Source organism: Bos grunniens, chromosome 8, assembly GCF_055505025.1.
Source record: "Bos grunniens cultivar Pamir isolate PY7600 chromosome 8, Bosgru_T2T1.0, whole genome shotgun sequence".
Classification (NCBI taxonomy): Eukaryota; Metazoa; Chordata; class Mammalia; order Artiodactyla; family Bovidae; genus Bos; species Bos grunniens.
The window spans coordinates 77,692,974-77,719,267 of NC_141172.1; the positions used below are offsets into that span (position 1 = coordinate 77,692,974).

Sequence of the window (26,294 nt, forward strand, 5' to 3'; positions counted from 1 at the left end):
GCTTTGATGTGATGGGACCAGATGCCATGATCTGAGTTTTCTGAATGCTGAGTTTTAAGCCAACTCTTTCACTTTCCTCTTTCACTTTCATCAAGAGACTCTTTTGTTCTTCTTCACTTTCTGCCATAAGGGTGGTGTCATCTGCATATCTGAGTTTATTGATATTTCTCTTGGCAATCTTAATTCCAGCTTGTGCTTCATCCTGTCCAGCATTTCTCATGATGTACTCTGCATATAAGTTAAATAAGCAGGGTGACAGTATACAGCCTTGATGTACTCCTTTCCTTATTTGGAACCATTCTGTTGTTCCACATCCAGTTCTAACTGTTGCTTCTTGACCTGCATACAGATTTCTCAGGAGATAGGTCAGGTGGTCTGGTATTCCCATCTCTTTCAGAATTTTCCAGTTCGTTGTGATCCACACAGTCAACGGCTTTGGCTTAGTCAATAAAGCAGAAGCAGATGTTTTTCTGGAACTCTCTTGCTTTTTCAATGATCCAACAGATGTTGGCAATTTGATCTCTGGTTCCTCTGCCTTTTTTAAATCCAGCTTGAACATCTGGAAGTTCATGGTTCACATACTGTTGAAGCCTGGCTTGGAGAATTTTGAGTAGTATTTTGCCAGTGTGTGAGAAGAGTGCAATTGTGTGGTAGTTTGAGCATGCTTTGGCATTGCCTTTCTTTGGGATTGGAATGAAAATTGACCTTTTCCAGTCCTGTGACCACTGCTGAGTTTTCCTAATTTGTTGGCATATTGAGTGCAGCACTTTCACAGCATCATCTTTCAGAATTTGAAATAGCTCAACTGGAATTCCATCACCTCCACTAGCTTTGTTCATAATGATGCTTCCTAAGGCCCACTTGACTTCACATTCCAGGATGTCTGGCTGTAGGTGAGTGATCACACTATTGTGATTATCTGGGTAGTGAAGATATTTTTTGTATAGTTTTTCTGTGTATTCTTGCCACCTCTCCAGTAATAACAGTAATAGCTAATACTTATTAAGGGCTTTATATGCACTAGACATTATCTGGAATATTTTCCATAGTATCTTATTAGCCATCCTAAAAGCTCTAGAAAGTAGGTGTCTTCAGTATCCCTATTTCTACATGAAGAACTGAAAGCTTACCAAGTATTATAAATAAACAGGTAATGAGTGAGTTTGATTCTAACTGACATCTGTTTGTCAGGGCCTTAACCAATACATTGATGAGCTGTCTCCTTTACTGGGCTCTTCTAGGCCTCAGAGGTGTCTCTTATGTCCAGGCAGCTGGTCATCTCTTGTCTCTAGTGAGGTTTCTCAGAGTGTAAAGATCCTGAAACTTAAATCAGGATCCCATTACCGTAGTGCTGGAGGCTCTTGGAGGCATTGCTGAGCTTTGCTCTGTACTTGTGCTGATTTCAAATCTTATTAAGCCAGGAAGTAGTGCCTGGCAAATGGTTTATCCTGCCTTGGCTATTCATGCTTCCCAATTCATTTTTATTGTGCTAATTAAACCTCAAGTGATATTTCAAGTACAGATTGTTTTTTCCATTATTGAGTCTTTGGCCAGCATATTAATGCTGTAGAATTAACGTGAGTCAGATGCTTACTCATTTGTGGAAGACTTTACATTTAAAAGATCTAGACTTGGCCAATTTTTCACAGATTCCTTTGGAAACTGCTATGACAGGGTGATACAATTTCTCTGTAAATAAAGGAGATTCACTCTTCCCTCATAAATAGATGCATAAGTATTTTTTAAATGAACCAAATTTCCAGATTATGGATATGTATTGGTATTTATAGTCTGTGCTAAAATGGATATATGCAGTCTGGGAAGATAGTGTGTTATATGGTGAACACCTTCATCTTTGCGTTCAAATCCCGGGTACTTAGGCAACTTTGGAAGAGGTATTTGACTTTTCCAAAACTCACATTCTTTATTAGTTGAATGAGAACAAATACTTCAAGTTTGGTTGTAAGAATTAAATTAACAAAAATATAAAGTACTAGATAAGACTTCCTAGTACAGTGAATGCACAATAAACATTACAGCTAGTACTGTAATTAAGCAAACATTTTTAGAACTGTTAATCATGTAAATTTAGGCTTGAAGGAAAAAAAAAAACATGGTAGATTTTACAGGGGAAATTAAGATTATGGCATAGCATTCTCTGCTGAGAATCTCTATTTTAACCTCTTTTGTGCTTGAAATTTCCACACTGTTAGATACATTTGTAAAATGTAGGAGATTCACACCACTGTTTTATGTTTGAGGTTCCAGGAAAGGTGTCTGTTGATGGAGCCAGCTAGTGAGGAGCTCAGACCTCAAGAACAAGCGCCACGGCAAGCCCTGGCTCTGTGGTTTTTCCAGACTCAGCAGATTAATCTATAAATACAAGAAAATGGGAGAGAAGTCAACAAACATTTGTGGTTTTGCAGTTGCAAACTGGGAAGTAGATGGATAAGTAGTGACTGACTGAGGCTGAAAATACTGGTTACCAAGTTAGCAATGGGGAAAGTCAAGAGGAGAGCTTGGTTTATATTGCAGAACTTCTACCAGGCTCAGGAAGTGAGAGTTCAGTGTACAGGAGAGTGGTTGAAAGATTTTTGCCCCATACATCCCAGGTGTATATGAACTAGAAGTTTATTTTCTAAAGAGGATAAAACAAAGATCATGAGGAACTCCAAGTAGAGTTGAGGCTGTGAGAGTCATAGAATGATGGGTTTACATACAACTTTTTGCTTTATACCACTTTGCTCTTCTGAAAGAAATCTGAAGAGGATTTTTGCTTGTACAAAACAAGGTGAGGAGCAAAAATGGCATTCAGCATTTGTTTTGCATGGAGCTGTTAAGAGGCAGGGGGCACCCTGAGCAGTGGGAGTGGCACCACCAAGCTCCTTCCTGGGAACTACACTCAGCATCTCATCAAGCCACCATAGTTTTGAGCTGTGTCTGTGAGAATCTATGCTTTATCTTGATTTATTCTGTGCATTTGTTAGCAGGTGTGCTAAGGTTACTGCTTCTTTGCTTTATGTCATTTCGGCTTTCAAAAGGTTTCATAGGAAAGTTCTGTTTTTAAATAGCCAGTCCTTAGTCGCTCAGTCATGTCCGGCTCTTTGCGAACCCAGGTTCCTCTGTCCATGCGGATTCTCCAGGCAATGTACTGGAGTATGTTACCATCTCCTCCTCCAGAGGATCTTCCCAACCCAGGGATGGAATACAGGTCTCCCGCATTTTGGGCAGATTATTTACTGTCTGAGCCACCAGGGAAGCCCAAGAATACTGGAGTTTTGGATAGCCTATCCGTTCTCCAGGGGATCTTCCCGCCCCAGGAATCAAACTGGGATCTCCTTCATTGCAGGTGGATTCTTTACCCGTAGAACTACCAGGGAAGCCAGAGAAACCTGTATTTCTAGTTTTCTTCCACTTCTGAACAGGACACTGGAAGAGAATTATCTGCATAATCTGACCTATAATACCATCCAGAGAAGGATTTAAGGATACTGACACCAGGTGGTATCCATTAAAGAGGCCGATAATAGTGAAACTCTGCAATGATACTGGCAGTTAATAATATGTAATGATTCTAGTGCCCCATTCTTAAAGATTAAAGAACAGCCAAAGATCACAAACTGTTTGAGAAAAGCTTACATTAAAGACAAATACAAAACATCCAAAGAAAGAAAAAGTTGCAAGAAACAAAGTTGATTTAGACAGAAGAAAAATTGATAAGAAATTATCGTTAATGTCTCGTAGATATTAGGGATTAGAAGAGATCTTGCTTCCGTGAAATAAACACAAGAGTGTTAATAATAGCAGACCATTCAGGAACAACAACAAGCCTTGGAAACTAAAAGTATGACAGAAATGAAAATATCAAAAGAAAGCTTGCAAGGTAAATCTGAGGAAATTTCCCCATAAATAGAGCAGATAAAAAAAGACAGGATACAGGAAAGAAAGGTTTAAAACAGATGGGTTACCCAGTAAGTCTAACCACTAAATGCAAATCTAAGTGGTGAGAAGGCATTACATCATACTTGAATTGACATAGTTTTTTTCCCTTTCTTAGTGGTTCTTATCACAGTACTGCATCCTATAGTTAATGCAATCTTAAATTTGATAAAATATAACTATTACAGTGTTTCAGCTATCAGTAAGGTTTATAAACTTATAGTAAACTTCATGTTTACATTCAGACAACAAAACTTCATAGCATATGGTAAGATATGAACACAGAGTGATGTGAATGTAGTACGGGCATGTAGGAGAGCTGCCTTTCTGTATGAACATGAGCCGAGTTCTCATCTTCCATGGTGAGAGGCCAGTAGATTATGTTAAAACAGAAAAACCGGGAAGCAGCAATATAAGCACAGTATTTAGTGATACAGAGATCAATACCCAAAAGGAAGTTAAAAGAGATGAAATGAGTGCTTCTGGGGAGCAGGAAATAGTGCCACATGGGTACTATTTTTCACATGGTAGTTTGAATATTTTCTTTTTCCCCCCTGTGTGTGTAGTTGTTATGTTTTCCCTCAGTTTTATTAAGATATGATTGACAGACAGCACTGTATAAGTTTAAGGTGTACAGCACAATTTGATTTAAATACATCATGAAATGATTTTAACAGTAAGTTTAGTGAAAATCCATTATCTCATATAGATACAAAATTGAAGAAATGGAAACAGTTTTTCCTTGTGTTGTAAATTATATCTCTAGTAGTTACTTGTAACTGCAAATCTGTACCGTTTGACTACTTTATTCAATCTCCCCTCCTTCCACCTACCCCCAGCACCTAGTAACCACAAATCTGATCTTTTTTTCTATAAGTTTGCTTTTTTGGTGTGTTTTTCAGGTATAAATAGCCTACAATACTCTATTAAGTTTCAGATACACAGCATAGTGATTCAATATTCTATACATTTCAAATGATCACCATGCTTAGCCTTAGTTATAATATGTTACCATACAAAGATATTACATAATTATTGACTATATTGCCTACACTGTCCTTTTTGTACATTTCAAACCTGTTGGTACTTTGCAACTGGAAATTTATACCTCTTAATTTCCTTCACCTATTTCTTTCCTCTCCTACCCCATTCTCCACTGGCCATTATCTGATTGTTTCCTATATCCTATTTTATGTTTGTTTAATTTGCTTTGGTTTTTTAGATTCCACCTATAAGTGACATTGTACAGTATTTGTGTTTCTATGTCTGATTTATTTCACTTAGCATAATACTAAGTCCATCCATGTTGTCACAAATGGCAAGATTTCATTCTTTATATGGGTAGCATTCCATTGTATTTATATAGCACATCTTAATCTTCATCCACTGATGAACACTTAGGTTGGCTATTGTAAAAACAATGCTGAAATGGACATAAGAGTGCAGACATGTTTTATGATTAGTGTTTTTGTTTTCTTTGGATTAATTACCCAGAAGTGAAATTGCTGGATTATATGATAGCTCCATTTTTTAAAAATTTCAAGGAATCTCCACACAGTTTTCTATGATGGCTACACCAATTTAAATTTCCACCAATAGTGCATGAGAATTCCCTTTTCTCCATTCTTTGCCAACATCTGTCATTTGTTGTCTTTTTGGTAGTAGCTGTTCTGAATAATGTGAGGTGTTATCTCATTGTGGTTTTGATTTATACCCTGTTGATTAGTGATGTTGAACCACTTTTCATGTGCCCGTTGGACATCTGTAGTTCTTTGGAAAAATGTCTATTTAGATCCTCTGCCCATTTTTTAAATGGTTCTTTTTTATGTTGAGTTACATGAGTTCTTTGTATACTTTAGATACTAATCCTTTATCAGATATATAGTTTGCAAATATTTATCTGTTCAAAGGGAAACTTTTCATTTTGTTGATAGTTTCCTTTGCTTTGAAAAGTCTTTTTTACTTTGTTGTAGTTAAATTTGAGCTTTTCTGGTGGCTCAGTGGTAAAGAATCCACCTTCCAATGCAGAAGACATGCGTTTGATCCCTGGGTCGAGAAGATCCCCTGGAGAAGGAACTGGCAACCCACTCCAGTATTCTTGCCTGGGAAATCTCATAGAGTGAGGATCCTGGCAGGCTACAGCCCATGGGGTTGCTAAGAATCAGGCATGACTTACCAACTAAATAGCAACAACAGCAAAGTTACATTTATTTTTCTTTTTCCCCCTTTATTTAAAAAAAAAAATTTCTAAGACCAGTATCAAAGAGTATATACTGCCTGTGTTTTCTTCTGGAGGTTTATGGTTTTAGGTCCTACATTTAAATCTTTAATTCATTTTGAATTTCTTTTTGTTCATGGTATAAGTAAGTAGTCTAGCTTTGATTCTTTTGACTGTAGCTGTTCAGTTTTCCTCATACCATTTTTTGAAGAGGCTATCTTTACTGCATTATATATTCTTGCTTCCTTTGTAGAATAGTAACTGTTCATGTAAGTACAGATTCATTTCCAGGTTCTCTCTTCAGTTTCATTGATCAATGTGTCTGTTTTTGTGCCATTATCATACTCTTTGGGCTTCCCTGGTGGCTCAGATGGTAAAGAATCTGCCTGCTACACAGGAGACCCAGGTTTGATCCCTGAGTTGGGAAGATCCCCTGGAGAAGAGAATGGCAACCACTCTAATATTCTTGCCTGGAGAATTCCATGAACAGAGAAGCCTGGTGGGCTATACAGTCCATGGGGTCACAAAGAGACACGAATGAGTGATAAACAGACATCATACTCTTGATTGTTGTAACTTTATCATATAGTTTGAAATCAGGGAGCATGATACTTCCAGCTTTGTTCTTTTTTCTCAAGATAGTTTTAGCTATTTGGGGTCCTTTGTGTTTCCATACAAGTTTTGTGAAAATTGCCATTTGTATTTTGATAATAATTGCACTGAATCTATAAATTACCTTGGGTAGTATGGTCATTTTAACAATATTAATTCTTCAAATCCATGAGCACCATATATCTTTCCACCTGTTTGTGTTGTTTTTAATTTCTTTCATCAGTGTCTTAAAGTTTTCCAGGTACAGGTATTTCACCTTCTTAGATTTATTTTTAGGTATTTTGTTCTTTTTGATGCAATTGTAAATGGATTTTTTTCCTAGTTTCTTCTTCAGATAGTTTATTGTTAATGTCTGGAAATGCAATAGATTTCTGTATATTAAGTTTGTATCCTGCAACTTTACTAAATTAATTGATGAGTTCTAGTATTATTTTGGTGGTGTCTTTAGGATTTTCATGTTGTCTTCAAACAGTGACAGTTTTATTTTTCCTTTTCAATTTAGATATCTTTAATTTATGTATTTTTGTCTGATTCCTGTGGCTAGGACTTCCAATTCTATGTAGAATAAAAGTGGCAAAAGTGGGCATCACTGTCTTATTCCTGATCTGGGAGAGAGTTTGAATATTTTTTTTAAACACTTTTTGTAGAATTATAGACTTTTCAAACTATGTGGCTATGTTTTTTTTTTTTTTTAAAGAAATGCATATCTGGAAAAAGTCACCTGGATCATACCACCGGCTTCAAGATTTTTAAAAAAATAAACCCATTCCTTATATTAATATCTTGCCATGACAAGCCTCTTACATTGGGAAGCTTAATTGTCATGAAAGTTGTCACCAAATTCTAGAGCTGGAAAAATCCTAGCTAGGTCTTCTGATTGAACAGTGTATTTAATATAGAATAAATCACATTGAGAGAGGAGAAATGATTCACCCGATGCACATAGTATGGGCCAGGTTTAGGGTCTAGGGCTTCTGACTCCTGACCCAGTGTTCATTCCAGTCAACTGCACTGACTCTTGATCACTTGTATATGTTTCATTGCTCGATATAAATTCAGTATATTAGGGGACTGTTTGGAACCTTGTGAAAGATACAACATTGCTCTCTATTAAAGGCTGACAAGAAGGAGGGGTTCTGAAGATGTCACACCAGCCACTGAAAGCCAGATCTTGTTGGGAAGTCCTCTACCAATTGTGGGAATACCATGAGACGTATACTATGTAAATCTTGCTGTAGTCTGGTTTCAGGAATAAATACTAACAGTGTTGTCAGTAAGGACTGTGTCTTAAGAGAAGGATTTGTGCATAATATTGTGAAGGTGGCAGGTCAGAAACCCTTAGGTGGGCAGGCTAATTGAAATTTCATGGCTGTTGAAGATGAATTGCCTTTTCTGACCTGTGGGTCCTCCTGAGTTTAATGATGTGTTATAGTTCCATGGGACAGAGCTGTTAGGATGAATGCAGTCCTAAGGTGAGTTTCTGATACCAAGCGAGGGGCTTGCTTGACTGGCAAGACCTGACGTATTCTGAGACCCACCTTCATGTTAAAAATACTATGAATAAGAGCAGTATAAACACCCAAATGGTATAATAGTTTAATGAAGTGATACCATTAATAAGAAAAGCTGACTTAGGAAATATAAAAGTACAAAAATGAAGCTGTCTTGAAATATTAAAGAATGTTTATAAGCATCAGAATTTCATCTGGTAACAGATACTTTCTCAGGGTTTTTCCAAAAAAGAGCTTTTCACTGGGATAATGATCTATACAACTTTTTTCATCATGTCATAAATAAGGTGACCAAGTACACCTGTAATATTTAACTATGATTTATATAGCTTTGAAACATTCTAATGCTGTATGGTTCAAATTTATTAATTATCTTTGAAAAATGCTTTGAAACCAACTTCCATAATTGGACTGTTTCAAAATCTTGGTCTGTTTTTTAAACTTATATTTCAAGATCATAGTTTATCTCTTTAAAAATCTAGTTCTGGTAGTGGGTTAGATTTGTGAGTTATTTAATGGAAAAAAATGGGTTTATGCAAAAATTGTAGATACCTCCCACCCTTTTGTCCTTGACTGTAAAAAAATGAAAGAGAGAAAACTGAGGGAAAAATAAGATGTTCTACAAATAAATGACTGTGTGCAAACAACTGGATTGATAACTGTAAAACAGAATAAGAACCAGAAGATGTAGTTCTACAAACTAGTGGGTTTTTTTTTTTAAATAAAAGATTATTCTGCAATGGTGTTTTTGAGACACATGCAAAATTTGTTTTCAAATCTCTGCACATCTTTTGGCTCTCATCAAATCTGTAAAGCTTATCAATTTGGCATTTTTTCAGATCAACATAAGTCAGTCTCAGAAAGCAAATAATGATTGATTTTTAAAGCAGAGAGAGTTTTCAACTTGTTGCTGTTATTTTGATAATGCACCTAACTATGTGTATATGTCTTCCTTTACTTTCCTTGCTCCACAGGTTTGCCATCAGCAAATTTGGCCGCACCTAACCTCACCGTGGAGGAGGGAAAGTCTATCACATTATCTTGTACTGTTGCAGGTGACCCAGTTCCGAATTTGTACTGGGATGTCGGTAATCTGGTTTCCAAGCATATGGTAAGTCTTGTGTTTGTATGTTTGTAGAGATGAGAATATCTCAGAACTTGAGATTGTATTAACCTAGTGATGATCATTTAATATTTTATAGGGCCACAGAGAGAGGTTTACAATGAGTTCTGTTGTGTATTTACTTTCTGTCTATTCTTACTAAACAAAGACTAAGGCAGATTGTATTTTAGTTATGTATGCTTCATAGATTGGAAGTCTATAGGTCTCTAGTAAGCTTTTTGTTTCATCATGAGCAAGGTGAGTGACTCTCACTGTGGTTTTTTCCCTTCGAGGAAGGTAAGTAGGAATTCAAGGATTAAATCAGCTTCACACGTTTATAATTAAAGTCTGGAGATAAGAGAATAACGTCTGAGTTGCCCCTTTTATTGAGCTTGATTAGACTGGAATTTTTTTTCTAATGTTACAGATGATTTTCTCTAGTTAGGGGAAGAAATGCCAAATCTTCTCACTATTGGGTTCAGTTCTAATCAAGATTATTTTTGTCTGTTAATTCATTTGTAGAATGAAACAAGCCACACACAGGGCTCCTTAAGGATAACTAACATTTCATCTGATGACAGTGGAAAGCAAATCTCTTGTGTGGCAGAAAATCTTGTAGGAGAAGATCAAGATTCTGTCAACCTCACTGTACATTGTACGTAATCAGATCAACGTGTGTTTTTAATAGAAAAGATCGTGGACACACCCGCATTTGTGGTTGGGGACCTCTGCTGCTTTGTGCGTTAAAAAAGTATATGCAGTGTTTTCTGCGTCCTTAATTAACAAATGCTACCAGCTCCTTCCATTCCTTCTATTTCTGCTAATCTCTCTTGTTCATGTGTTGTCTTTAAGCTTCTTTTTCGATCTTAAACTTATCCTTTTGTGCCTTATCTTGTCTTTTCTTGATAGAACATATTTTGAGCTGGTTATCTTCCTTTTGTTAATAACTTGTAGTTTAAATTTTGATAAACTAGTTTCTAAATTTTGTTCTCTCTAAAAGCAATATGAACCTTTAAAGTTGTGATACCTAAAGTATTGGGCTGGCTGTTCATATTCAATATATTGTTGATACAAAAAATAAACCTCATTAGTTTGACATCAAGCTTCTGTGGGAAGTGGAAGGAATACTACTAAAATGGCTGAAAATTATTATTACCTGCAAAAAACTTCTATTATTATAATTGCTTTGAGTTTCTGTCTTCTGAAGATAAAGGATATTAATGTTTCTTTAGTATATGTACATTGTTTTCCAGTATTGTAAACAATGCAATGTATATCTTAATATTCCAGATTGTTTCATTCAATGTGAATGATGTACATATTCAGTAAAAAAATACATACTCTTCACATCATTGCAAATTCTGAGCTGCCATGGTATAAATTAATGAGGTTTTACTCTGAATTAGGATTTGGCTGAGAAAAACACGAGTGTGCACAAGTATGAATGTGCATTATACACACGTGGACACAGGTGTTGGTACACTGATTAGCATTCACTCATAACACACATTCCTTATGTGACTGTTGGAGTGAAGGATTGAAATCACCAACCTTTTGCCAGTGTCAATACTACCCCGATGCCCAGAAGGCCCGGGACTGATCATTTCTCATGATTTTGACCAATCTTGAAGTCAGTGTCATCCCCAAACATGTACAACCAAGCTTCCAACTTTATGTCCTTAAATCAACACCTCACAAAAAGCACATTAGAGTGTGGTGGCAGGAAGAAGTGGGGCCTGGGCATATGGGGACCTGGGCTGGTGGGAGGAAGGTAAGTATTGTCCCTCCCCTATTGTGATCCTTGTGTTTGTCACACAGACCTACAAATAAGGGCACTCCAATTCAAATGTTTTTCAGTTTAGGTTAATATCTATGTAGACTCCCTGGTCTGGAGAGCTGGTCTAGTCTATCAAGGTTTAGATAATGAGAAATAAGTGATAGGGAATATTAACAACTGAGAGATCCTTTGCAGTGACCCATTCAGATGTCTTTGTTGCCAGGCTATGATTTCCCCACTTTGTGTGATGAACATGTACAACCAGGAAGTGATGCACGAAGGGAAGTGCATTAGGAGTTCTGGATGCCTGGTTCAGATTTTCCTCACTCAGTAACCTTGGCCAAGTCACTTAACCTCATAGCACTTGGGTTTTTTCATCTGAAAAAATGATACTATTAGGTCTCAAAGGTCTTTTCCTGTCCTCAGTTTTATACTTATCAAAGTCAGACCACATGAAAATGGACCACATGAATCCCACTTAAGAGGGATTTTAAGTGTCTTCACTTAGGATAAGTACTCTGTTTAAAGATGCTACCTGATAATGTTTGTTTCCCTTAAGAATAAAGTGCTTTATATTTAATTTAAAAATAATCTCTAGTTTGTTTTTCAGGTTTAGATAGGACCTCAGACATTTAAAGGATCAAAACTTTGATGCATCTGAAATTCTAGAAAAAATGGACTATACTGTAATGAAAAGTGATGCTTTTAAAGAGCATTTACTATTGACAGTGAAAAATATATTAATTTATCAGACTTTATAATAATCAGTCAACATCAGGAGTAACATTCTTTGCATTGACCAGTTTTATTTCTTTTGGAAAATTTATGTGAGATCCAGGCTTCAAGCAAGATTTCCAAAGTCATTTTTGTCATTGTATTATTTAGCGAAGCCCTGTAAGAATAGTGGTCCTCAATGTTTTGGTGATTAATCTCCATAATATCAAGGCATATGTGTTAGAAACCAAAGTCAACTTCAAATGAGCCCTTTCCACTGTCAGAAATCACTGGGATCTGTTTGGAGTTGATTCTCACACTGAATAGGTGTAAAGATGCCTATGATGCGTGGATCTTAGGCAGAGCAGGGAAAGGATTCTTTCTGAAGCTCTCTGTAAAAGTTAAATCAAACTTGATGATGATACAAAATATTGATGGATTCCAGAGTTGCGGGTCATACGTTTTCTTAAACCAAACAATGGTTGAGTAAGACCCCCCCTGTCTATGACACAGAGATTTGGAGATGGGGAGAATTCTGAGCTTTCTGATGCTATTAACTCTCTCTTTTTCAATTTAGTTGCTCCAACTATCACATTTCTCGAATCTCCAACCTCAGACCACCACTGGTGCATTCCATTCACTGTGAAAGGCAATCCCAAGCCAGCGCTTCAGTGGTTCTATAACGGGGCAATTTTGAATGAGTCCAAATACATCTGTACTAAAATCCATGTTACCAATCATACGGAGTACCACGGCTGCCTCCAGCTGGATAACCCCACTCATATGAACAATGGGGACTACAAGTTAGTAGCCAAGAATGAATATGGGAAGGATGAGAAACAGATTTCTGCTCACTTCATGGGCTGGCCTGGAATCGATGATGGTGAGTACCTGATGTTTTTGCATCTGGAGAGGACTAGTGTGTATCACTCAACTATTGACAACATCATGAATACAATAAACCACTCCCAAACCCAGTGGCTTGAAGCAAACATTTCATCTTGCTCATGGGCCTGTAGATCAGCTAGGGAAATTTTGTTGCATGTGTGTTTTTTCTGGGGTGCAGGGTGCAGAAATAGAAGCTACACAGGAGATCTACTTCTTAGGATAAATACAAAGTACAACAGGACAGCAAAAAAAAAAAAAATAATAATGCAAGGCTTTATAAGGCTTCCTTTTGGGATTGGCACAGAGTTTCTTCAACTTATATGCCATTGGCCAAAGCAAGTCATAGGTCCAAGGCCAGTCCAAGGGCAGGGCCTCATACTCCTCCCATGGAGGTGATAGGGATGAATAATTTGAACAATATTCTGAGAACACACACATTATTTTTCTCTCAAGTGTTATATGAGATTTTGTACCCACAGTGACAAAATACAGGCAAATCTGTGAGCAGGTGAACTGAATTTGGTCGGCTCATGCGCTGTTTGAGATATGTTTTAACCAGTTGGGATTCAGAATCCTGCTCCCTCATCTGTGGCAGAGAAACCAACATTGTGGAATGTTTTGCTTACCTGGGCTGACTGAGTTAAGGCATCTGCTGATAGAAACCTGAATTATTTTCCTAAGAGTGGTACTAGTTCCCATCTGACCAATGGTTTGAATTGGGAAAAGGATGGCTGGTGCTGGGAGTCCAGTCCATGGTCAGCAGAAGAATTTCAGTGGGAGCCCCAGTAACAGCAGGGACAATATCATGCGTTTACTTTCTCCAGACACTCTTGTTCAGTGAAAGTATTCTTATTTGCTTGATCGTATTGCCCAAATACCTGATACCATTGTGGAGGCTAAGCCATGTGTTTGGCTACTGGGACCTGTTCATGATTAGAATTCCTCACCATAACAGCTCTGAATTAATCAAAGCCACACAAAGCCAGCCTTGCAGAGAGAAGGGAAAATAGAGACTTGGAGGCCAGTGGGGCAGGGGCTGATTGGGCAGCAGGTACTAGTATGGCTTCCAGGACAGCCCCGTGGACAAAGGTGATAGCTGCCAAGCCACTTTCACCAAATGAGAGTGCAATAATTCTCGTTACACAGTCCATCTTCCTGTTATCCTGGTGTTTATTCAGCAGCTTTTTAAATGCACCAGCTTCCTGAGCGTGCTCAAAATGGGATTTGAATTATATAAGTTTGATTTACAAACAGCCTTTCAGGAGCACATAAAACAAGCTATGTTTGGATGCCTTACCCAGACACCCTGGCAGTTGTTGTCTGTTTCATTAAATCTTCCTCTTAATTGAGAGTTTAGTTGCTTGGCTACATTCGCTGTAGTAAATCGCTAGATTACTGTGTTCATTTTCCTCCTGCATATTTGTGGGAATAACAGCTTTATAGTTAAATCCAGAATCTTTGCTTCTGGGACAACAGTTTTTTGTATGTTTTTAAATGAACATTTTATTTGTGAATAATTTTAAATCTACAGAAAAGTTACAGAGATGGTACCGAGAGTTCACAGCTACCCCTCACCTGATTTCCCTGTTGCTAACATCTTGCATTGCTTACTTTTGTCAAAACTAAGAAACTGACGTCACGTTAGTACATTATTCTCATCTAAACTTAAGGATTTATGTGAATTTCGCCAACAACTGGCTTCTGAAACTGTTGGAGGTGAACTTGATTCCAGGTTGAAGGTCTGGCATTTAAAAGTTTTAGAAGTGGTTTGTATGCTTTGATATGAGCACTGTTCTGTCAGTGTAAAACCAGAAGCTTCTATTTTAGATAGGATTTTTATGTGCTTTCTTTTGAACATTTCTGTACAGTACCAATATTTGGTACAGTTTAACTCATCTTATCCGTGTGGCCTCATTTTTATCGATGGCTTTTGTTAGTTTTAATTTAGCTAGTGATTGGAAAGAGTGGTTCTCTGGTCTAAGTATAGCTCGAAGTTTCTCAAGTATTCCCTTAAAAGGAAATAATCATTTATTTATCTACAACAAAAATTAAGCCATATTTTTTTAAAGATGTTCTTTCCCTTTCTTTTCATTTATTATTTTTATCAGATCTTTAAAATAAATATGGCTTTAGAAAAGATTTTTATTTCACTCTAATTATTTACTCAAGGACCCACTATCAGGGAGTAATAAATGAAAGTGGAAATGAAAGAGACTTGGCCTAGGGTGATAGTGGATATAAATGGCCCGTATGGGCCATAAACCAGTGAGACCAGTTAAGAGACTGACCTCACTTGGCTTGTATGGCAGAATCTTTGTGGATATTTATGCAATTTGTAGCCCTAGCCTACAGATAATGGCTTTTCTTAGAAATGCTTTCTTTCCCTCTTAACTTCCCTGAAAATTAAAGAAAAATTTACAAAGGGAAATATTATATATATGTATATATAATACTATATATATTTAGACCTTGCTGGTCTAAATGTCGGAGAAGGCGATGGCACCCCACTCCAGTACTTTTGCCTAGAAAATCCCATGGACGGAGGAACCTGGTAGGCTGCAGTCCATGGGGTCGCTAGAGTCGGGCACGACTGAGCGACTTCACTTTTACTTTTCACTTTTATGCATTGGAGAAGGAAATGGCAACCCACTCCAGTGTTCTTGCCTGGAGAATCCCAGGGACGGGAAGCCTGGTGGGCTGCCGTCTATGGGGTCGCACAGAGTCGGACATGACTAAAGCGACGCAGCAGGAGCGGCAGCAGGTCTAAATATACATTCTACCTTAAGGTCATGTTTGAGTTTATGGTCCTTCAGTATTTCTGTTGTCATCATACAGTAGTTGATCAAGAAGTTCAGCTCTCCCAAATCTCCATGATACAAAGTTATAGCTACTTTTCCCCCTGGTTGTTTTGATGAGATCCTTTTTTTCACACTGCGAGTTTCTGGACTTACCAGGAACCAGGCAGTCTGGGATTTCTGTGAAGTCAGTTGCATCACTGTATGAATCCAGAAGAATTAAAACAGCAGCTCTTGGGAAGGGAGGAGGGTTCAGGATGGGGAACACATGTATACCTGTGGAGGATTCATTTTGATATTTGGCAAAACTAATACAATTATGTAAAGTTTAAAAATAAAATAAAATAAAACAAAAAACAAAACAAACAAACAACAACAAAAAACCAAAACAGCAGCTCTCCCATCTTTGGTCGCACGTGTTCCTCATTCAGCTCAGAACTCTGATTTCCATGAAATGGTCGCCTTGTTTAAGAATTCACTCTCTATTTGGAGATAGAGAAGGAAGCATGTTGACAGAAATTAAAACAGGAATAAAAACAGATAAATAAAAAGCACCTAATAATATAAAAATGGGTGAGCATGGAAGAGGATGACTGAACTTAGTGACAGTCCCAATTGCCTTTCACACCGCATGGAGTGGAAACATGGGATGTTGTGGCAGATGCTCCACTTGGAGCAGAGAGACCCCAAGCCAGCATCAGCCAGGCCAAGAGGGTGCCATCTACAGGTGTGAGGATGTGAGACTGGCAGTAAAGATCCCCATGTGTTTCTCCAGAGTGCTGGAACCTTGCAGAGTCTGACACCAGACACTAGCCCCAGCCAGGGTGTTGTAAGGAGGGACAGGTGTTATCAGGTCTTTAGATGTCAGCAGGGCCCAGGTACCAGTCCAGATCATCACTGGCAACTTGACTTGCAACTAAGAAAGGGAGTCAAGACTTTCTAAACACTACATTGATTATTTCTAATCCCATGCTTGGAATTGAACTCAGCTCTGGTCAGTTTGGAGAAGGAAATGGCAACCCACTCCAGTGTTCTTGCCTGGAGAATCCCAGGGACGGGGAAGCCTGGTGGGCTGCCATCTATGGGATCGCACAGAGTCGGACACGACTGAAGCGACTTAGCAGCAGCAGCAGCAGCTGGTCAGTTTTGAATTATATTTAAAGTACAACAAGGAACTTTCTGCTTCAAAATGCATCTGAAGAACAGTGATTTTTATCTTTCTAGCACATGGAAGAGCACAGCTGGTGACAGTCAAATTTATTTCCTTTCCTCTTGGTTTTCCATTGTCCCTTTACTATTTAGTCACTTCTTGGTCTACTAGAACAGTAGCATCCTGCTCTTTGTTACACATTAATGGTTGAGTTTTAATTGTTTTTTAATCTTATTTTATTTTTTAAGACACATTTCTGGGGCTCATCTCTAGCAATTCTGATTCTGTGGTTCCAAGGTGAGGCTTGGGCTTTGGCATTTTTCGTTTTTGAGATTCCCCAGTGATCCCAGTGTGCAGCCAAGGGTGAGAGTCACTTGTCTGGGATGGAATTCTGACCCAAGCAAGATTTTTCTGCTCATTGTTGAGTAACAGACAATCCTTGGGTCACTTGAGGTTACAGATGGAATCTCAACTGCGAAACAGGATGTCGCTTCTGAGTTAGAAATCAACTCTGGACTTGATTTAAGGGTCAGTCTCCTCTCCCCTCTCTTCGCAGGCTGGCAGCATGGGGGTGGGGGCTAGAGCTAGCTAATGAGATTTAAGCTTTTGTGCTGCCTGGGTGGAGGGGATGGGCATGGGGATGAAGGGCAGGGAAGTGTACTGGCCAGTGGCTCTGTGCTCTTGGGACCTGGGTGTGTTCAGTGTCGATTCACAGCTCATCTTTCCTGGAGAACTTTGGGATTCCTCTCTCTGCAGCCCGCTCTCCTGAAGCTCCCATGACATAAATGCATCCGTGTTCTGGCTGCTGAAAGTAGCTCCTCCTTCATACCCAGGAATGCAGCTTTGTACTTTGGGGGCTCCCTCTGGCCCTCTAGACTCCCTCACAGACTTCCTTCTGTGCTGCTTCCATCTGGTCCAGGGCAACCCTCATGATCCCTTGTCCTGACAATTCTGGGTGCACAGGTGGAACCCAGATGTCAGCTGCATCCCACCACCACACTTGGCCTGAGCCATCCCTGGCAGAGTCAGCCACTGGTCCTTGCACCTTTCACCTCCAGAGAATACAGGTCATGTTCTCAAGTGCAGCTGTGGAAGCCCCATGGTGGGGTGGTGGTGATGGTGACACTGGTCCCCAAAGAAACTTCTTTATAAGTCCTTCCTTTTTCTCTCCTCTCTGGGACCTTTTAAAATCTCTTCATGAATCAGATATTTCAAAGGACGAGGATTCAGTCCTTGCTTTTGTGAATTCCACCTTTGGTGCTCACTTTGGTGTCGGTTACTAAGGCAGGAAGAGTCTTGCTTAACATCCTGTTGTACTGGAATTCTAGGATTTTGAACAATTTGTCAGGTCTCTCTGGAGGTTTGAGAAACAGAAAATGCTGGGCTACCTACTGGATGGTGATGAAACACAGCCCTTTTTCCCAATAATAGAAAACACTTCAACTACCCATAAGATGATAAAAGACGGAGAAACACTTGGGCTTTCATTACTGTCTCCTGCTTCTCTTTGTGGTTGTCTCTCTTGGCTTCTAATTCCCAGGGATGTCCCTATCCCGCTATTAGGCAGGACCTACTCATGAAAGGAAGGAACCCTATTCAGCTGAAGATATGCGGAAGTTGCAGGCAGTAAAGAAGTAAGCGCTCCTTTGAATGTTCTCTTTTTTGTAGAAGCCTTGAACAGAAAAACTAAGCGGAGTAGATAGAACCTCAAACATTTTCCTTTTTACTTTCAGTGAAATAAACTCCTGTCTCTTGTGTTAATCCACATGACTCACTCAGATCTGGTGTTTGAGCTTGGAATTTTAATCATGGTTATCCCACTCTCCCTGTTATTCAAAGGGAAACTTTGCCACGGTGGGAAGGGTTTGCGACTAGGCTCTGATTCGCCTAAGAGTTGTGTCTTTCGTAACCTCTGTGGCTTTGAGCAATTTTCTTACCACCTCTGAATCTAGCTTTCCTTCTCTGTAAAATGTCAGGTTCTAATACTTACATAAAGGTGATTGTGAAGAGGAATATGTCTGGGCGTGGCCTCAGGGCCCCTCACCTCACACAGGGAGGAGCTCAGTGCTGTCCCCTCCCGGGGGAGGGGCAAGAACATGATGACAGTGTGCCCATCCTCATCTCCCTGGTGTGCCCATCCTCACTTGCCTAGTGTGCCCATCCTCACTTGCCTAGTGTGCCCATCCTCACCTCCCTAGTGCGCCCATCCTCACCTTCCTAGTGCGCCCATCCTCATCTCCCTATTGTGCCCATCCTCACCTCCCTAGTGTGCCCATCCTCACCTCCCTAGTGCGCCCATCCTCATCTCCCTAGTGTGCCCATCCTCATCTCCCTAGTGTGCCCATTCTCACCTCCCTAGTGTGCCCATCCTCACCACCCTAGTGCGCCCACCCTCACCTCCTTAGTGTGCCCATCCTCACCTCCCTAGTGCGCCCATCCTCACCTCCCTAGTGTGCCCACACTCACCTCCCTAGTGCGCCCATCCTCACCTCCCTAGTGTGCCCATCCTCACCTTCCTAGTGTGCCCATCCTCACCTCTCTAGTGCTATGCTCTCCAGCCTTAGGAAGAAACTTGCTGCCCAGAACTGCTTCATCCCAGCTTTGGCTTTGTCCTCACTTATCTGGGGGCTTGGGCTTGCCCAGAGAAGAGGACCCCCGGACTCTGTCACTTGACTACAGGAGCTTTTTAGACTTGGCCTTTTTAGGAGAAAACTGAGTCAGTGTTAGGTTCCTAGAGAGGGTGGGTGTATAATATAATATAAGCTGCCTCAGGTGTCTAAGCTCTCTCCCCTCACCTTCCCATTTGCAGTGGGACCCAGAGATATGCCTCTAGAGACAAACACATCTCTTGCCCTTACCCCTAACATTTTTGCAGTTGTTATTCAGCCCCCTCAATATTTAGATATGCTATTTTCAGGTTTACTCTATGTTTCACTGAAAAAGTACTATCCTCTATGAACACTGGGGTCTTTTGACTTTGGTCACACTTGCCAAGGAATTATAAATCAGGATTTCTCAGCCTTTAATGAGAGATGAGATCTCCCGGGGATCCTGTTAAATGCGGATTCTGATTCCATGATCTGGAGAAGGGCCTGACAATCTGCATTTCTAATGAGCTCCCAGATGGTGCTGCAAATCCATGGACCACACTTGAGTAGTGAAGGCAGTTCATTTACTTCTTCCTTACAAACTCTGGCAAGGGTTGGGGAGGGGCAGTGTGAACACTGGAAGGACTATTCAGGCATTCATTGAGCTTACCTCACTGACTGTCCAAGGGTATTAACTAGGAATAATAAAAACATGGAGTAGTTGTTGCACAGAGAAGCACTCTGATTGGGTTTACCCAAAAGCAGGATGGCTCAGGGCTTCTGGGATGGCTGAGTGGTAAAGAAACTGCCTGCCTATGCAGCAGATGCAAGAGGCTCGGGTCTGATAACTGGGTCAAAGATTCCCTGGAGTAGGAAATGGCAACCCACTCCAGTATTTTTGCTTGGGGAATTCCCTGGTCAGAGGAGCCTGGTGGACTATAGTCCATGAGGTCAAAAAAGTCGGACATAACTTAGCGACTAAGCAACAACAATAACATGATGACTTAAGGAGGCTTAGGAGAGTGAATAAGTAGAGATGGTGGTGCAGGCACACGCATAGAAAGCAAGGGGCTATCTGCAGATTCTCCAAAGAGTCTTCTGTATCCTATTTAGCTTATGTGTCAAAAATAAGACTTGTCTAAGATGAAATTGATCTATTATGTGGCTGTCACTGGAATTCAGTCCCACATATAGAAAAGTTGCTTCATGAACATGAATGTGTGTGGAGACTGAGTGGAGATTAGAAGTGGAGAGGGTGCCCTTTTAAGCAGAATTCTAAGTAGAAATTCACGGCAGAGAGATTGCTTGTGAGGGCCATGTGGAAGAAACCTGGAGCTTTTGCTAGCATCTTCTGATTAGAAAGCACAAGTTCCAAGAATATTCAAGGTCAGGTATTATTGTAAACATGAACACATTGATTGTTTAAGAGTAGATTCTCTTATTGAAATCATGACCCAAATGATGAATGCTTTAGACTTGGAACAAACCTAGCCAGAGTGCTAGATGATAAAATACACAGATTTTAAAGCTTTCCATTCTTTAGGCGGTACATAAAGAGTGTCTCTATGGCCCACTCATTCAGGAAGAATGTCACAGCTCAAGAATGCTCATTCACACAAGCAGTGGGAGTTAGTGACTTATGCTGCCTCATTCGGGAGCAGTTGTCTCCTATGCAAAATGTGCGTCAGAAGCAAACTATAAATATTGGAAGAGCTTTCCCCACAGCTTTTCATTTGTGCCATTTTATCCAAAGATTCATGACGTCTGGATGAACTAGCTCTCCCTACAGCACTTAGAATTGCCCTCGAACTGGCAGATTTAGATTTGGTGTACTTAGGCCAAAGAATGTAGGGTGAGGAAATTTCTCCAAATGTTATACATTCAGAAAATATAAAGCCCCCCACCCCTACTACTTATTCTTAAGGCTATTTGTCAGGACCCATGTCTTGTCCTGGGAGTGAAAGGCAGAGAAGTTTTGCCTGCTTTTCTGCCTTAAAAACAGAGAAGGGTATGGTTCTGCTATAGACTCATAATAATCATGATAATTAAGATTTATACTTAAATAGCTCTTTTTGTCTCAAGAGGACTAGTGTTAATTAATTACGCCTCCTGAAGCCCCTGAGGAGTTGCCAAGCCAATGCTATTATCCTCTTCTGTCAGATGGAAGGCTCCTTTGTTGTAGAAAAAGGAAAGAGGCTCTCAGTGCTGCAGGCACAGTAGAGATTCAGCCAGAAAAGGACCCAGATGTCTGAACCACTGATGTTTTTGGTCCCTGAGTTCCGCCTGCCATTCTTAGAGGGATGAGAGAAGGCTCTGGAATTCAAAAGCTGGTCTGCCCTGAGTTAGAAAACACTGTTGACAAAGCAAAGGAAAGTTTGTTTGAAAAGAACAAATCTTTTGTTATTCCTTTATCATATGGAATCCTTTGAAATATTTTTAAAAATCACACTAAAGAGAGTCTGCAAAAAGAATTGAACGTCTTAAAAAAATTTTTTTTAAGCGTTAGAGACAAGAAGCCTAAAGGAAAGAAACAGATGTGTCTTCTGATCTCTGCTATTATTTTTATCTCTAGAGCAGAATGGAAAGTGAACCCTCTGGTCAGGCTACCTATCTTCCCCCAAGTTTTTTAATCCTGCAAATGTGTTTTTCTTTTTACAGTAGGTTTTGCAGTTAAAAAATCATAAAGATTTACTCATGAAGGTTTATACAAAGTCGTAAGATTTACTCATGAGCTATAAATGAGATTAGAAGATAGAAATAAATAGGCCCTCACATTAAGCTATTCAGCGTGGACTTAATAGAATGGTGGACGACATTGGTTCGATACTGTTGCGGGAGGAAGTGATTCTGTTATCCATGTTTAGAAGCTTAAATGTCCTCAGGGTCCATGTTTTGGAGGTGCAGACATGGCACGTTGAACACAGAGCTTTGTCAGGAGTGTATGTGTGGTTGTAATACAATCTTCATGGTTCTTTTTCACTTGGGGTTTTTCAGGCTGCACTCTGGACCTGTTAACTCTCTTCCCATAATTTCTGACAACAGGCAGGCCTTAGGTCAGCAACAAGGTACTAGTGAGTGTATTGCCTGGAGGTACTCAACAAACGCTTCAGAAGATAGTACTTGAACATCAGACAAACAGACATGGGCACTTATCTTGTTTTGGTTGGGAAAGAGTTGTGGCTTCTACACTGGAGTGAACCGCGGAGGTAGAGAATGGTCTGCTGCTTGTTTGGAATGCCAGTGGGTTAAGGGAGTCCCAGGAAGTCCATATTTTATTCTGGAGATTCCCAACATGAAGCTTTAGAGCTTGAGCCCACCTCTGTTGCTTCTGTCTGAGATTTCTTAGTTGATGAGAGCTACTAGGATAGTCTTCAAGAAACCATGCCATGTTGTTCTCAGTGGCTTCAGTCATGTCCAACTCTTTGCAACCCCATGGACTATAACCCTCCAGGCTCCCCTGTCCATGGGATTTCCCCTGCAGAATACTGGAGTGGGATGCCATTTCCTCGATCTTCCTGACCCAGGCGTCAAACCCACATCTCTTGCGTCTCCTGCTTTGGCAGGCAGGTTCTTTACCACTGAGCCACTGGGGAAGCCCTCAAGAAACCACGACTCTCTCTCTCTCTCTCGGGGACTTTCCCATTGGTCAGATGGTAAAGAATCTTCTTGCAATGCAGGAGACCCTGGTTCAAGGAACCATAACCCTTCGCAAATCTCCACGACAAGTGCATTACTCAAGTGCATTTCATTGACTTGTTCCCCTCCTATCCTGTGTTTATCTTTTCTCGTTCACTTTTTAATACTGATTATCTCCAACAGTGGTTCCCACCCTTATAATGATACATAGTGAATAAATTTAAACTAAATAAAAGGAACCAGTGAGAAATTAGGCTTTAAAATGGCAGATATCTTCAAATTTTTCCATTGCCAAAAGTCTGAAAAGGAAATGGTGATTTTTTTTCCTGTTTCTGCATTTAATATGATGTTAATAGCTACTAGGGGCTTCCCTAGTAGCTCAGATGGTAAAGAATCCGCCTGCAATGCAGGAGACCCGGATTTGATCCCTGGATCAGGAAGATCCCCTGAAGAAGGAAATGGCAACCCACTCCAGTACTCTTGCCTGGAGAATTCTATGGACAGAGGAGCCTGCTGGGCTACAGTCCATGGGATTGCAAAGAGTCGGACACGACTGTGTGACTTTCAACTTTAATAGCTACTGTGCTATTTGCATGTAAACATCATGGAAGCTTAGCTTGACTCAGAAGTTGCCAGAAGCAAAATAATATGCTTGTTAAGCTGGGATCAGCTGGAGTAATGTGACCCTAGCATTTTGTAAAGTCTGGGTCTGTGCATCCATCTGTGTAGCAGGTCTTCTAAACCTTTGTACAGGAAGAGACATTTCTTTCTTTTGATGAGCAAATCCTCATCTGACATAGTACAGTATGGTAGGGAGGAAAAAAAAAATTGTTCCTCCTATGTTGTCTTTCTGTGAGTTTCATAATCTTGTGCTAAATTTGGCTATTTCTGACAATGAAAGTAAAGTGACAATACTTCTCATGCATCTGGGACAATGAAACAAGGAAAATATAGTGCTTTTCAGAATGTGTAGACCTGACGTCATGGTTTTGCTGGTGAACTTGGTAGAAATGCCATGCACTGATATGAATCAAAAGTCTGGAAAAGGACCTGTTTTCCAGGTTCTGAGCTAACCTATTTCCTTTTGATCCCATCCCAAATCCCATTTTTCTGTACCCATTTGCTATATTGAATTGATTCAACATTTTGAATCTTCCTAGGGCTTTGTGTGGAGAAGGCAATGGCAACCCACTCCAGTACTCTTGCCTGGAAAATCCCATGGACGGAGGAGCCTGGAAGGCTGCAGTCCATGGGGTCGCTAAGAGTCGGACACGACTGAGTGACTTCACTTTCACTCTTCACTTTCATGCATTGGAGAAGGAAATGGCAACCCACTCCAGTGTTCTTGCCTGGAGAATCCCAGGGACAGGGGAGCCTGGTGGGCTGCCGTCTATGGGGTTGCATAGAGTCAGACATGACTGAAGTGACTTAGCAGCAGCAGCAGCAGCAGGGCTTTGTGTGAGTAATGAGTTTGGGTATTCCCTTTCTGTGATGAGCCTGAATACACCTGTATATCAGTCATATATGATGAAGTTCATTCATGTGTAGTTTAGATAAATCTGGCTCTGAATCCATAGAGCCTCTTTACTTTCTGATGGAATCAGGTGGTGACTGCATGTGGGGTTGTTGAGGGTATGAGAAGAAATCAGAGTGACTGACTCGTCCCACTTTTAGCACTTCCTATGTCCAGGGAAGGCCCCCATCCTGGACAAACTGCACAGATTTGCTCAGAACTGTCCCAGTTTTAAAACTTAAAATCCTTGACCTCAGGCCATCTTAGATGGTTGTTTAATCTAGTACAAGTGAGGGTCCACATACTTCAATCCAAATACTTAAGAAATATAATCAAGTTAATGACTTGTTAAATTAAAAAAAATAAGTTCTATTCTCCTACCTTGGGCTTCCCAGGTGGCACTAGTAGTAAAGAATCCTCCTGCAACATACTAGATGTGGGTTCGATCCCTGGGTAGGGAATACCCCTGGAGAGGACATGGCAACCCACTCCAGTATTCTTGCCTAGAGAATCCCATGGACAGAGGAACCTGGAGGGCTACAGTCCATGGGGTCGCAGAGTCGAACATGACTGAAGTGACTTAGTACATTCTGTTACCTTGGCAAATATATATTTACAATGACCTGGAAGCCTGGGTTTGCAGGTCGAATTCTCAGACTCTTGGAGTTCCAAGCAGGAGCAGAGTGGTTTCAGTAGAGCTGGTCCCTGGTCATGGCCCCTGCTCTGGGCTTCTGGTGATATGGTGAGAGCTATATGAAGGGGATGGGTGTGCATGTGGACACCTCAGCCCACCTGTCCTGGCTCACACTCACTCCTCACCCCTCCTTGGGTCTTGTGTCAGAGGGTGCTCACACTGGTGGCATGGCCCCCTGGAGGTGACAGTTGTAGGGGAGGGGCTTACCAGTCCTAGGAAGTTTGTGCAGGGCCATGGTGAGAAAATTCTGGGCTTTGGAGACCTAGAGTGAGGTCCAGAAGTGAGGAGCAGACTCTAGTGGGCAGATGCCTTGCAGATTCAGATTGTATTTTGAGAGACCAGTGGGACAAGATCAGAATGGGATCTTCTGAGGGATGGGATGGGGACAGAGGTGGGAGAGGGGTTCAGGATGGGGAACACATGTACACCCATGGCTGACTCATGTCAATGTATGGCAAAAACCACTACAATATTGTAAAGTAATTAGCCTCCAATTAAAATAAATTAAAAACAAAAGAAAAAAAGTAACAGATTACCGGGCAGTGCAAAAAATGATTTTCTTTCTTGGGATTATAGAACCTTTTCAGCAGTGGTAGAAAATCCTAACTTTGGGGGGACGTCATTAGGTAGGTCCAAGGATGTTGCAAAGAGAAAGGACTTCAGAGGATGGGCAGGTGCCCTGTTAATGACATTCCCAGAGCTTCCATTGAGATATTCCCTTGCTTTATTCACTGAATTCCCCTTCAACCTGCCGGGTCACTTTCAAGAGCCTTCTCAGGAATGTTGTATCAGCTACAAATAATTCTGACAATGTCTATTGATATTTTGTAACTCAAAGCTATTTTGAAATGATGTTTGGGATTATAAAACTCAAAATATAATTGAAAATGACTGGAATGATGACTCTGCATGAATTGACATAGGGTCATCAGAAGTGGCTGTACAGGTTGTGCACTGCACAATTTCAGGTGATTCCATTAACATTGATGACAGTCTTAAGGGCGCCCCCTAGAGTTGTACAAAGCACAGACTGCACAGCAGTATGTAATATCCCTATTTTTTCCCCTGCTAAAATAGGTATCTTCTAGGTGAACCATATTGAAATTCTGGCTTGAATATTAGGACCACTTTTATTTGGTTCTTCATTTAGATTAATC

The 26,294-nt window shown here is 40.3% G+C and overlaps 1 protein-coding gene across 11 annotated transcripts in view; it reads left to right on the forward strand.

The window, feature by feature from the left end:
* Positions 1–26,294, forward strand: part of NTRK2 (neurotrophic receptor tyrosine kinase 2) — a 408,111-nt gene that overhangs the window by 57,119 nt on the left and 324,698 nt on the right. For all 11 annotated transcript variants that reach the window (XM_086414414.1, XM_086414413.1, XM_086414416.1 and 8 more), the window contains 3 exons: positions 9,255–9,391; positions 9,905–10,037; positions 12,451–12,756. In XM_086414414.1, the coding sequence (XP_086270540.1) occupies positions 9,255–9,391; positions 9,905–10,037; positions 12,451–12,756 (576 nt within the window). The remainder of the gene's footprint in view (positions 1–9,254; positions 9,392–9,904; positions 10,038–12,450; positions 12,757–26,294) is intronic.